This window comes from Onychostoma macrolepis, chromosome 03 (genome assembly GCF_012432095.1).
Source record: "Onychostoma macrolepis isolate SWU-2019 chromosome 03, ASM1243209v1, whole genome shotgun sequence".
Classification (NCBI taxonomy): Eukaryota; Metazoa; Chordata; class Actinopteri; order Cypriniformes; family Cyprinidae; genus Onychostoma; species Onychostoma macrolepis.
In genome coordinates this window covers 41,142,663-41,156,226 of record NC_081157.1, presented here as the reverse complement: position 1 = coordinate 41,156,226, position 13,564 = coordinate 41,142,663, and the positions used below count along the sequence as shown (strand labels likewise).

Below are 13,564 nucleotides of genomic sequence, written 5' to 3'. Positions count from 1 at the left end.
GCCAGTGTAGATGAGGATCATTTTAATAAGACGCACTATTAAAACTAAAACGCACTAGTGTAAACAAGACCTAATACAGCCAGAGCACAGTCTTCACTGAGAGCAGAACATTGCCTAAACAATTATAAACCAAACAGCTGCCAAGGGACTCGCTCGTATGAATTTATCGATAAGAGATTTGTTTGACACCTACATGAATATCCTCTGAGAACTAATAAACTATTCAATCCTGCACCTGCACTTACAGTGTCTCCCAAAGTTCATTATTTAGAGAGCATGGATTCCCAACACACCCCCACACATACGTACACCTGCACAGCGAGCAAGAAAACCCTTAGGGTCCACACTTGGAAACAGTTAATTGCCACAAGGGACTCGCTGATCCACTCCCACGAATGATGGGAGCGCGCAAGTAAAATGTAAACCACTGCTGTAGTCCCTCGCCGCTGTAAAAAGCCTCAGGGCTCCCTTTTGGACAGCTGCAAGAACCGTACACACATCCATCGTGTGCGTAAGTGTTTGTGTCCATTGTGCTGCAGCTCATGAAAATATAACTACATTAGGCTGCATGTAATCCCTGTTGTGAAGCCTGTAATACATTTGTATAATCTCCACAGTGCACACACTTACCTGCAGCCATATGGATGAGTACGCTCTGGTTCGGACGCAGGTGCCCAAAGTCAAAGAGCATCAAGTAGGCGGTGATGTAGTTGACAGGAAGTGCCGCCGCCTCCTCGAAGCTCATGCCCTCAGGCATCAGGAAGGTGTGTGTGGTCGCCACCACTACTACTTCCTGCCACATACCACTCCGGTTCAGAACCAGGACCTTATCACCCACCTACAGACAAGAAAACAGAAACGTTCAAGGAACATTTGGACAACAGCCCTGGAATGTTTCAGCAATAATGTGCCTTTCAGTGTTTCATGCCACAGTCACTATAGCGGTGCTGCAACAATGTTGAATATACGTCAAACATTAAGAGTGCATTCGAGAAGATGTGATAATGATCAGCGGATCTGTATGGTTATTTGTTCAATTGCCGTTTTGCGTAGCATTGGAGTTTTTCTTTTTTTGGCAAGACAATCGCCCAGCTGCACAGATCTGGGGGATCTCTTGTGTATGTTTTGTTGTCATTATCCTTCAAGACAGTTAGCATACCTCAACAAAATATTTGAACCTGTACTGTTGGCCAGCTGGACTGTTTTGCTAATCTTTATCTTGGAGCAGATAAATGTGCTCCATTTAGAGTTGTTTGATAATATCAGTTGTAACTGAAAATCCTTCAATTACCTGACCCACACACACACAGATACAGGAAAACTCATTGAGCAGACTTCCACTACTTCCTTTGGAATGAAGAGATACAAGGAATGCAAACACACATTTGTAGCACATAAATCTGAACCATCATTGGAGAGTCTGCGCAGTTGAAATTGAGCTACAGTGGTTTGTTGCATAGTCGAACCTATACAAGACAATGCATAATCTAATATTTTATGAACTGGAAATTCACAGTTTCCTGCATGCTATTATGAGCAAATCATCCATGCTTTTTCCTTTTCTTTTTTTTAAAAAGAGCTTGATTTAATAAAAATTAACTTTCAAAACTTGACCTCCCAGTGAAAGGATACATTTCTTGCTGGTGGATTATGCTGGACTTCTTCAATCATTCAGGTATTTTAAACCCACCCCTTTCTTACAATCAAATGCAAGCATTCAGACCGGCCTCCATCCAATCAACCACCAATGGATAGAACCAAATCCCCAGACTATTTTTTATTTTTCAATAAGTTGTTTCTTTCGGATGTAGGTTACAATTCAGAAGAAAAGGTCTGATGCCAATTCCATTACATCGCAATTTTAAGGTGTACACATGTCAGACAAAGCCAAGCTACAATTGTATTATCTAGGTCTGTTAGTCTGACTTCACAAAAACCTGACCAATACCATTTTAACTGGACTACTGCATTTACATGGCATTGTCAAATTTTAGTCCAACTATTACTCCAGTTATTTTGGACCCCATTGCCTTTCACTGCATTGGCAAAAATAGTTAACATTCAAAATATCTTTGTGTTCCACAGAAGAAAATGACAGGTTTGGAACTACATAAAGCTGAGTAAATGACCATTTTCATTTTTGGGTGAACTATCCCTTTAAATATAATATGAGCAATAGGAGCTACCACTAATAAACCTCTAAAGGAATCGCACAGTATAATATCTGCACCACTAATAGTCCATGTTTTCAAATCAATGGTTGAGCCATTGTGGTTATATCCAACCCAGTCAAGCCGCTCAAAAAAAACAGATTGCCATTCTGTTTGGTGTCGCTGGTGCCAACAAACGGCACACTTCACCTTTAAGCGGTTTACAAAATCCATAAATGCAGTGACACTGACTGGTCCGACCTTTGTAACATGCACAAAAACACTCCACACTTATGTCCCCTCCTCCACTTGTGTATTTTCTCAATCACTAGCATCACAAACATCCCACTTCCTCCACCACTCTTTCTCCGTCCATCACTCCTTTTCATTTCTCATCTCCCCCTCTACCTCCGTCTGTCTTCATTTCTAAAGATCAGTTCCTCTCATTGGGGGGCAAGCAGATCCTTCAGCCTCAATGAGCTTGAGAGAAGACAACACACACACACACACACTTTTCTCAAAAGCAAAACGCAAACACTAATATACCCAGCGCTTCCCTCACAGACAGGAAGAGACACAGTCTAATAGGCCCAAGGGACACATGGGCATCTTTGTCTATACAGTCCAATTAGAGAGTGGGACTACTCCCAAGCCAATACGTCTGTGCCCCAGTTCGTCTCTCCACACGGTTTGCAGTCTTTCCTGTCCGTCTCTCATCTCGTCTTCCACGTCTCAGTCTTGCTTTCTGCAATTCCTCTTCTTCTTTCTCCTTTAATTGGACTTTCTGCACATCACAGATCAATGGACATTTAAGTCTCGGCCAGGAACTGTGACCATGACTCACCATACGGGGAAATCAGCCCTCTTCCCCCTCCTTTTTTCTCTCTCCCTTTCTTCGTCAGACTTGCAAAACAGTCACACTTGTGTCACTAACTCATCATACTTTGTATTCTGTTCTTGCGCTGAACAAACACACTTTTCAGCTGAGATTGCAGAGATCAAGGCCAGCTGAAGGTCTTGTGAGATGTCTGTCACTGTCTGTGATCCTCTCCCATGTCTCTCTAGTCTCTTCCTGTCCTGTATGCACACATGCATGCTCGCGCACACACACAGACTTTGAAGGCTAAAGTGGCTCTCTCTCTCTCTCTCTAATGCATTTGGCTCTAATACATCTGTTGGTGAACTTCTAATCTTGTTGCTGTGGAAAGGAGTGGGATTCTGCTCCATAAAGCTTTGCTGTCTCCTAGCACTGATTTTGTCCATTTTATCTGTTTGTTTTGTATGTGGCGGCAGTAGCCCTGCGGTTGAGGCTATGGGCTGCTAACACAAAGGACAGCAGCTCAAAATCCCACGTGAGGCGGAGAGATATTGAGATCACAATCCTGTTTTATCACCACTGTGCCTTTGAGCAAGATGTTTAACCCCCGCATGCTCCAGGTGGGGTGCAGTCCAAATTGGAAGAATCTATGAAACGGCAACTAATTATGGAAGAACTAGTTACCAAATATTTCTGCTATATTTTAACCAATTTAAATATTCTGATTATCTAATGATTATTTTAATATTAATTAATATGAAAAAAAAAGCTTTTGTCACTTACATGTTAACTGGTATCCAGCAGGCATTGTAAAGAATGGTCATTTTGCAAAAAACAGTAAAACATGGGGAAAGAGTTGTACTGACATGTCCTATAATGTGAACATGCTTTACTCTCCCTAAAGTTATTTTAAATAGCTTTATTTTTTAATAGCACAATTTTATAATTACCATTTATGCAGCTTAATGACCTCACATTAATTGAGAAATTCCATGGAATATTTATACTTCTTCCCTCATTCGGTGTTTGGCTCTTTTTTTTTTTTTTTTTTGGACCTGCAGAGATCCTAACCCTATGAACTAGAAAAGGCAACAATGTGACAAAAATTGTGACCAGTACAAGACTTAAGATATACAATGTCCCCATTATAGATTAATATTACATACTTATTACGCATTTTTCCATTAATAAGTTACAATTTTTTAAACTACCAACTTGCCAATGAACGGCAATATTACCATCTTTTAATCAGAAATAATGGGTGCTTTTTTTTTGTGGAACTTTTTTCCCCACGTACAAATATAAAAGCTCTATTTATATTTTTAGAACTATTAAAAGTATTAAATGTTTAAAAAAATATGTTAAAAAACTTAATGCACAGCAAAGTACTGCAGTCACAGTTTGGCTTGTCAAATTTATCCATTTATTTTTTTATGTTTTTACGCTGCACCTGATAAAACTGGGCTTAGAGAGTCATTTTGTTCTCATCTGCGTTGTTTATACCCTACAATTGTCAAATTAGGTCATACTTCCATCACAGCACCAGTACTGTTTCCACTTCTGTAACCACTCTCTGCACATTGTGAAACACGGTTACCTCTCGTTGTATTGTGACATTACAGCTCAGTAAATGTTTTTATTAAATTTTATTAAACATGTTGATCACTCTTATAGTACCACTAACTGAACAAATCTCAGCCTACGACTCAAACCCATAACTCTTCCTTTATGGAGCCGTTAAACTGCTCTTAAATGAGAGTACTTGAAACCATGTCAGGTTTCCATGTCAAAACCCTTATGGTTAAAACGGTTTCTCGATCAAAAATGTTACACGGCACCAACAGATTCAGCTATAGAGGCTCGTGTCCCTGCTGTTCACTTACTGACATTCACTGCGTCGCTGTTTATCATCGACCTGTCAAATCACACACACACACACACACACACACACACACAGAGAGAGAGGGCGAGCGCGAGTGAGCAAGAGGAAATTCCAGGCTGACAATGTGGTCCAGAGGAAGATAATTGTGAACAGATGCATCTGATCCTCGCAGCAGAACTCTGATAAATATTGTGTGTGTGTGTGTGCACAAGCAACAAGTTACATGAATTATTCATGAGAAAAATGATAATATAAACAGAGAGTGGGCACAAGAGAGCAGTTTCAGAATAACATCCGTCGGGTCATGTGAGAGGATGTCACGGCCTTTAGCGTCCACCTCTACAGCGGTGTGCACAGAGACAGCGTCTCCATCTCTTCCTCCAAGAAAGAGTCATTTTCCGGATGCCACAATCAGCAGATTCCTCACCTCACATGCTCACCAAACAATGTCAGCTTTGCCGAGCACTATCAGGTCTCCCCGATGTGAGAAGCAGCAATTGTTTGCTTGCTGACATGGTAATACAGAGAGCGAGAGAGAGAGGCCGGTGACCTTTTAAATTCAATATCGGTGACAGACGAGGCTGAGGAAGGGCTGGACCATTATCTTCCTCCTCTGCATCACCCACCAGCCAACGCCTAGTGCTCGCTCCCTCTTTCCCTCTCTGGTGTTAACACACTCTCAGGCTTTAATCTGCATTTTACACAATTCTTCAACATCTTACCTCGACTGGTTCTCATTAACCGTGTTTATTCTCGGTAATACAACCATCAAACCCTTTCAACCAACTCAGAGAGCCGGTGCATGACGTTGCCATGATACGTTGCCATGGAGACCAGCGCAGCGACCACCAGGCATGACTCATCGATTTGTTCATATCGAGCACATAGAAAGTCAATTAGTCCACAACACACTAGACTCCTCCTGAAAAAGGAGCTGAAAAAGTAACCCGAGAATTAGATTTCTTTATCATATTTAAATCGCATAGATATCCGCCGGCCAACTATATCAAATATGGTAATAAGAAATTGTATTACACTGGCGCCGTGCCTACAGAAACAGGCGTTGACGTTTATATGAAGGAAAAAAAAAAAAAACAACTTTAATTGTTTTTTTTTTAGAGGCCAAAACGAAGAGAGAGAGAGAAAAAACCTGGCATGAATGATGTCAGAGTGTATGTCGGTGTCACAATGCGCGAGGCAGATGACAAAGGGCGCGTGCGATTAGCATTTTCCCCCCTCTCGCGCCTCGCCCTTTTTTCTGCGCGTGGGGAGAGTCTTCCACGCGCCCACATGACACCGCTATCGCTCGCACACACGCCGCTAAAAGTGCATTAAACCCGTCGAGAGCATAATTTTGCCACTTTTTAGAACGTCTAGAATTAAACGCTAACGTGCGCGGATGCGGCGCGTCTCAGGTGCGACTTCGCGAGCGCTGAGAGAAAGAGGGGCGGTGGTTCAGTCACACAGAGCCGCGATAAACTCAACGCTTCCATTATATGAAACGATGCAAGCTGTGAACGCTATGTTTGCATAACCGTGTACAAAAAGTATCATCAGGCGGTTTGTTACTTTCAACTCGCCGCGTACACAAGCAAAGCTCGCTCTCCCGTGAACGTTTAGCGTTCCGGCCCATTGCTCGGGTCAGCGCGACAAGAGCTCCGGTGATTCTGAAATGAGGCTATCGGTGCCCCTCCCGTTCCTCTTTTGTCTCCGGTGGCGAGTGAATGTGACAGGAGTACGAGTTGTCTCTTTGAATGACTGACATTATTTTTGCACAGAGTATGAACTGTAAACATTGTGGAAACATTTTCATAACAACGAACGCGTTAAAATGTGCAATAAAATAAACACCATTAATGAATAAATGGCTGTATAGATGAACTAAGCGATGTGTACTCACTTTTCTGTCAGTCACGTCTTCACCGACAGCCTCGATGATCCCGGAGCACTCCATGCCCGGGGTTACCGGCGGGGACGGGAGCCGGTCGTACAGTCCCTGTCTCGCCATCAGATCTGCGAAGTTCAGCCCGCACATTTTTACGCGCACCATCACCTCGCCGCTCTTGAGAGCCGGCTTCCCCTTCTTCACTTGGAGCTTCACCTTATCATAGCCGCCGTAGCCGGTGAGCACCAGAGCCCGGTAGCTGAACGTGTCCTCCTCTGGGACTTTCTCCGCGGCGGGCGCTGGGGTGTCGGCGTCGGCGGCTGCGGCGGCCTCGGTGGAGGCGCTGCTGGGCGGTGGGTCTGGTTTGCTCTCGGTTTTTGGGGACTCGGCGGGCGTCTTGGTCTCTTGCTGCTGCTGCTGCTGCTTCTGCTCTTCGGCGTTTTGCTGTTGGGCAGGTGCGTCTTCGCCGGACATGGTCGGAGTTTGAGTCGAGAACTTTTGAGGAGAAAAGACTTTGCGTTTGTTTTCCTGCCTCGGATAATGCAGAGCTCAGGCGACCTCGAGTATACGAGCTGCTTCGCGGTCCACGGTTTTCTCAGCCTTTTCAAAAAAGGATGCTGGAGCCTGAGAAGGTGGAGGACAGAGAGAGAGAGAAAGAAAGGGAGTGGAAGATGCCTCACGACGACTAGTGAGTGACCCGAGGCTCTGACAACTATTGAGAAAAAACGAGGCGAGGCGTGGTGAGCTGTAAAGCCCGGAGAAATGGATTTAAGGGTGGGGGGGAGAGAATAATGGATTGAGGAGTCCAATGAGGGAGTTTGTATGCTGACAGGCAGCTGTGCTGACTTCAATTTAGTAAATGCAGTAAAGCTGTTTTTACTACTCAGCTGAAATTCACACAAGAGAATGAGAGGAATTCTGGCTGATTGTTAAATTGGCTACACTTTCACAAATTAATCTTTTTCTTTTTTAGGAATGTGTGCCATTGAAATGCAACCAGTATTAAATAAGCAGAAGCTGTTTTTTTATCTGTGCTTTATGATGTTTTAGTAGTAAAGTGATTTGTTGCTTTTAATTAAGCTTTAGAAATGAATCTGTTTTGTTGTAAAGATCTATCAATAAATTAAAAAAAAATTGTAACAATAATTTGTAAAATTTTCCATCGCCTTATGTCACTTCATACAAAATTTTAGTTATTGACGTTAAAATAAAAAATAAATAAATGAACATAAGCAAGAGCAAAATAATAAGCAAAAATTCAGAGATTCAGCTGCAAACAGGAAGCTGGATAAGTAAATGTAGAGTAATTTAAATTTCATACAACATTTTGTCCAGTTAAATGGTTTATTTCTTCTCTGGCAATGTAAATATAGTTCCAAGAGAAGCCAAAGCATTTTATTTTTATGTTGCTAAGTTACACATGGACTGGAAAAATTTATGTACATGAAGCCAAAGTGTATAATCATATTTTATTATATTTTAAGACAATACACGACACAACATTACAGTTAAAAGCTTAAGATAACTTTAAAAAATGCAAATATGGTATTTAGGTTGATGTATTCATATTGCATGCTTTTTTTCCCCCTCAAACCACCAGAGCAAACCCGATATTCCTCCCAAAATCTTTTCCCCAAACCATTAAAACTCAAACCCAATTTAATGTAAACCCAAACCAATAAAGATTTTTATTGGCTAACTCAATCATCAGCCAACAAATCAGATCAGACTGTGACAAACGGTTTCGTTATCTTTTAGTTAGAGCAGGGGTGTCAAACTCAGTTCCTGGAGGGCCGCAGCCCTGCAGAGTTTAGTTCCAACCCTGCTCCAACACACATACCATGTAGTTTTCAAATAAGCCTGGAAGACTTGATTAGCTGGATCAGGTGTGTTTAATCAGGGTTGCATCTAAACTCTGCAGGGCTCCAGCCCTCCAGAAACTGCCTACACCAGGGATCTCCAACCCTGCTCCTGGAGAGCTACCGTCCTGCAGATTTCAGTTCCAACCCTGCTCCAACACACCTGTCTGCAATTAACAAGTAGCCTTGAAGATCTTGATTAGCTGGTTCAGGTGTGTTTGATTGGGGTTGGAGCTGAAATCTGTAGGAAGATAGCTCTCCAGGAGCAGGGTTGGAGACCCCTGCCCTACACCAGTGGTTTTCAAACCTGTTCTGGAGTACCCCCAGCACTGCACATTTTGTACGTCTCCCTTATCAGACACACCCCATTAAGGTCTTGCAGTCTCTACTAATGAGCTGATGAGTTGAATCAGGTGTGTTAGATGAGGGAGACATGCAAAATGTGCAGGGCTGGGGGTACTCCAGGACAGGTTTGAAAACCACTGGTGTAGGCAGTTCCTGAAGGGCCGGAGCCCTGCAGAGTTTAGATGCAACCCTGATTAAACACACCTGATCCAGCTAATCAAGTCCTTCAGGCTTATTTGAAAACTACATGGCATGTGTGTTGGAGCAGGGTTGGAACTAAACTCTGCAGGGCTGTGGCCCTCCAGGAACTGAGTTTGACACCCCTGCCTTAGAATCGGATGTGGGGCGGGTTTTGTGAGGGGGAAATCACATATTCATATTTCTGTCAATGTGAGGAAATCAAAATGGTGCACAATGCCAGGGTGTTATTTGTGTAAAAAAAATGAGGTGTGCATGTGCACAGCTCATAGCAGCAACACTGTCTAAGTTTCAAGTGTTGTTTTTGTTAGCATGAATGTAGCAGAACGGATGTGTGCATCTGCGAGCGTGTGTGTAGAGGCGTGTACGTCCTTCGTGTGGCTGTGGAGGCGTGCTTATGAGCATGTTTGTGTGCAACCAGAAGGCCAAGAGGAAATGTCTATTTATTCCTTCTATTCTCCAAGACCGATCTGGAAATCACAGTAAATTCACAAACCATTGTTAACACTTGAAGGCGGTGCTTTGCACTCATGAGTTTGTGAGTGCTCTGACAGAAAATAACCATGCTAGGAACAACTCCGGCCAAAGCAGGCATGCTTTTTCACTCTAAATCAGCCTCCACACCCCGTCACACTCACACAAACATACACACAGCCAAACACTGCAATAGTAAAGGTCACTGAAACTGCACTCTGACTCAGCTACAAGCGCAAAGGAAGTGCTTTAAGAGAAACAGGAAGGGAACTGTGGGTCACGGGGCTGAATGAGTTTAGAAGCTATGCAGGTCACGCTATAGGAAAAATATGAAATAAGTGGAATTCTATTTCCTTTTATCACGTCACCAGCATTCTAGAAATGCTGACAAAAAATACATTGCTTTCGAAATCTGAAAACTAGTGATCTTGGAAAACACCCAATGTCTTGCTAACTGCAGCTTAGCTGCTTGAGCTCTGGTCCTAAATCTTTGCAAATAATGTCTGGAGTTTGTGTGCCAGTCTTGCCGTACCCGCCAATGGTGACATAAATCCTCTAATGGCTAAAGAGTCGAGCAAAGTCCTGCTGGCAAGCGAACCCTGCTTGCCAAATGATATGAAAGTCAATTGCCTCAAGCAGCAAAAATATAAACAACTAGTAAATGGATGTTTCATGCTGGATTTCATTCTTTTTTCTTTTTTTTAATAAACCATGCTTTTATCAATATCTGTCTACATTTAATCATAAATATAATAGTTTTAATCATAAATGTAATAATAAATTATAATTTTAATTATGCTTATTTTATTTATTAGAATTTATTTATTATCTATTAATGCAAAATAATTGTTAATCATATATATAATCATAATTTATGATTATTTTACTATGCTTATTTTAACTATATATATATGCAAAATAATTATTAATCATACATATAATTGTCATTTATTATTATAATTGTAATTATGCTTATTTTAACAATATGCAAAATAATTGTTTCAATTATAAATTAATTGTATTTCATAATAATTGTTTTATTAATATTTGTCTATGCAAAATAATTAATCATAAATATAATCACAAATTATGATTATAATTTTAATTATGCTTATTGTATTAATATCTATACATCTGTGCAAAATTATTGTTTTAATTCTAAATGTACTCTTAAATTATCATTATAATTTTATTTCATTATGCTTATTTTGTCAATATTTATCATTGCAAATAATGGTGATTCAATCCTAAATATAATTATTAATTATTATTATAATTTTTCTTATTTTATCAATATCTATGCAAAATAATTGTGTTATAATCATAAATAAAATCCTACATTCTAAATGCTAAAGCCTCTGAGTGCTGTCTGAAATTTTAATTTTAATTAACAGGCTGCTATATTTAGGTTCAGTAATTTTATTCTAATGGTGATGTATAGGTCCTTTTCTATGCAATTAATCTGAAATAACTGAACATAAAAAAAAAATGCTCATTTTAGAAGAAAATTTCAGATGGCACTTAGAGGCTTTTGCATCTGAACTCTTCATATATTCGTAATTTCTTCTATACTCGTGTGTCACAATGGTCTAACCTATAAAAGTGCATCCTCTGAGCAATAACATTTTCTCTATGTAACCTTCTGGTAATTAAAACATCAAGCTTAAGCTCTTTCCCGGGTGACATATAAGGGGTAATAAAAGTTTACAAGGGCATTTGATATAGAGAAGGTTGAATGGGAATAGAGACAGAGAGATTTATCCTGACCATAGTTAACCTTAGACTACAGTTGTGTATGAATAGGCTCCCTTTGCAGTCTGGTTAAGCTGTAAGTGGGTTAGGCTGTGTGCATCTGATGCATTCTGGGCCTGATATAGGCTGCACACACAAAGCAAGACAGAGAGAATGGGGCTGGAGTGCTGGATGAAAATTAGCTTTCCTTGGCCCCTTGAGATCCAGAGACGCGAGGTAGATGCACACACGTACATTTCAGTTGTAAATTAAGTGGACTACTTGTTTAAACTTGCTCAGACTTGTGCCAGATTCACATACACAACAAAAAGAGGATGGCGCTACTGTTTATAAGACACTAAGACTCTAAGATACCCATTGACTGTTCTTCCACTGACCCTGAATATGACCAACAGCCCAGCAGAAATGCTTCTGTGTGTCCAACAGGAATATATTTAGGGAGACAGTCCTTTATGTAACCAGGTCCACTGCACACTCACATATTAAGTGCATGGCTGGAAAAAAAAAAAAGCATAGGAAATTGACATGACATTTTAAGTGTTGACAGGAGTTTCCTTCAGTGTGGCATGGCTGTGAAACTGTATGTTAAAGGAATAGTTCGTCCAACAGTGGATCCTCTGCAGTGAATGGGTGCTGTCAGAAGAGTCCAAACAGCTGATAAAAACATCAAAATAATCCAGAAGTAATCCACACGACTCCAGTCCATCTTTTAGCATCTTGTGAAGCAGAAAGCTGAGTGCTTGTAGGAAACAAATACATAAATTCTGATGTTTTTATCAGCTTTTATCACTCTCAATTTGATGGCACCCATTCACTGCAGAGGATCCATTGGTGACCAAGTGATTCTAATTCTAAATTTCTCCAAAATTGTTTCCAGTGAAGAACCAAACATTCTCATCTGAAGGAGAGTAAACTTTAAGCTAATTTACATTTTTTGGGTGACCCATTCCTTTAAAAATAATCCGCTTGTGAAGGGGATTATTATACGTCACAAATCACAGTTTCTGGGACCAAACGCTCCTTCAGATCCAAAAAGGAGTCACCTAACAATCACTCAAAACACCCAATCACATCGAAACACAGTAAAAAAAAAAGAAATACACTTAAAACACCTTAACTGCATAGCAATGCCCTAGCAACCACTCATGACACCCTAACATAAAACTATACCATCATGTCTATACTTTTTTTTTTTAATTGTTACAACAGAGGACCATGAAAATGAACTTCCCTCAAAAGAAAACCCTCAAAATTGTGAAGAACCACAATAAAATGTATACTTTGTGTTATACATTCACATAAAATTGTAACCTGTGAATTTGATATAACATCCATATTATTGTTCACATTATCCAAAGTTGTTGCTTTTCATGGGATTATGTGCAAAACAGTGAAGTATTACAATAATCTAGATGGTAATGAGAGCATATTTAAGTGGATTAACATTTTTCTATTTCTTTCTTTCTTTATTTCTGTCTTGTATTTGGTATTTTTGTTTAGCTACAAATGTATGCAACATCTGCATGTAGGAAACTCAAAAACATATTTATGCTTGTTTCTTTGTTTTCAGGGATTTATAATGAAACTCTCACATACTAGGAACCGATGCTACATGCCACAAGATACAACTGGCTTTACAAACAACAAACCAAACAGACTGTACAAGAAATAACGCCGAAAGAAATTGTGAGCACAGTTGAAGCAGTTCAGAAGGTCATAAACCCATTGTGTGAAAGTAAACATCCATGGACAGCAGGAATGCGGTAACCTCCTGTGGTTAGTAATGGACCATTTCTTCTAGTTTAAAAAATGTATTGTGACTACAAAATGATATAATTATGCGTTTTTTCGGTGCTAAATAAAACAACATAAACTGCCAGGCTACCGTGTAACGCACTAACGTGACAGACGTGCTCGCTCTCGTGGTATTTGTCTCCCCCTGCAGGTAAACGCGGGACAGCGCTTATGGGTGTGGCTGTCGATGGAACTCGTCTGTGGGTGATGGTTGTCAATAATGGTTGGGTTTAAGGGCGTGAACTGAATGCCTGAGAGAAACACAGAACACAGAAGTATTCAGAATCTCTGAGTACGATTTCAATTCCTGACAAAAACTGAGTGATTTTTTTTATACGATTTTACAAGGAGGCTTAAGACCACATCACCAGCTTAAAACACAATATAATAGCCCATCAAAAAAGCTGA

General features: G+C 40.5%; 1 protein-coding gene across 1 annotated transcript in view; it reads right to left on the bottom strand.

The window, feature by feature from the left end:
* Positions 1-7,568, bottom strand: part of vat1 (vesicle amine transport 1) — a 28,428-nt gene extending 20,860 nt beyond the window's left edge. Inside the window, exons 1-2 of the mRNA XM_058769027.1 lie at positions 6,750-7,568; positions 631-838 (exon numbers count right to left, since the gene is read on the bottom strand). Of these exons, the coding sequence (XP_058625010.1) occupies positions 631-838; positions 6,750-7,208 (667 nt within the window). The 5' untranslated portion in view covers positions 7,209-7,568. The remainder of the gene's footprint in view (positions 1-630; positions 839-6,749) is intronic.
* Positions 7,569-13,564: the final 5,996 nt, after the last annotated feature.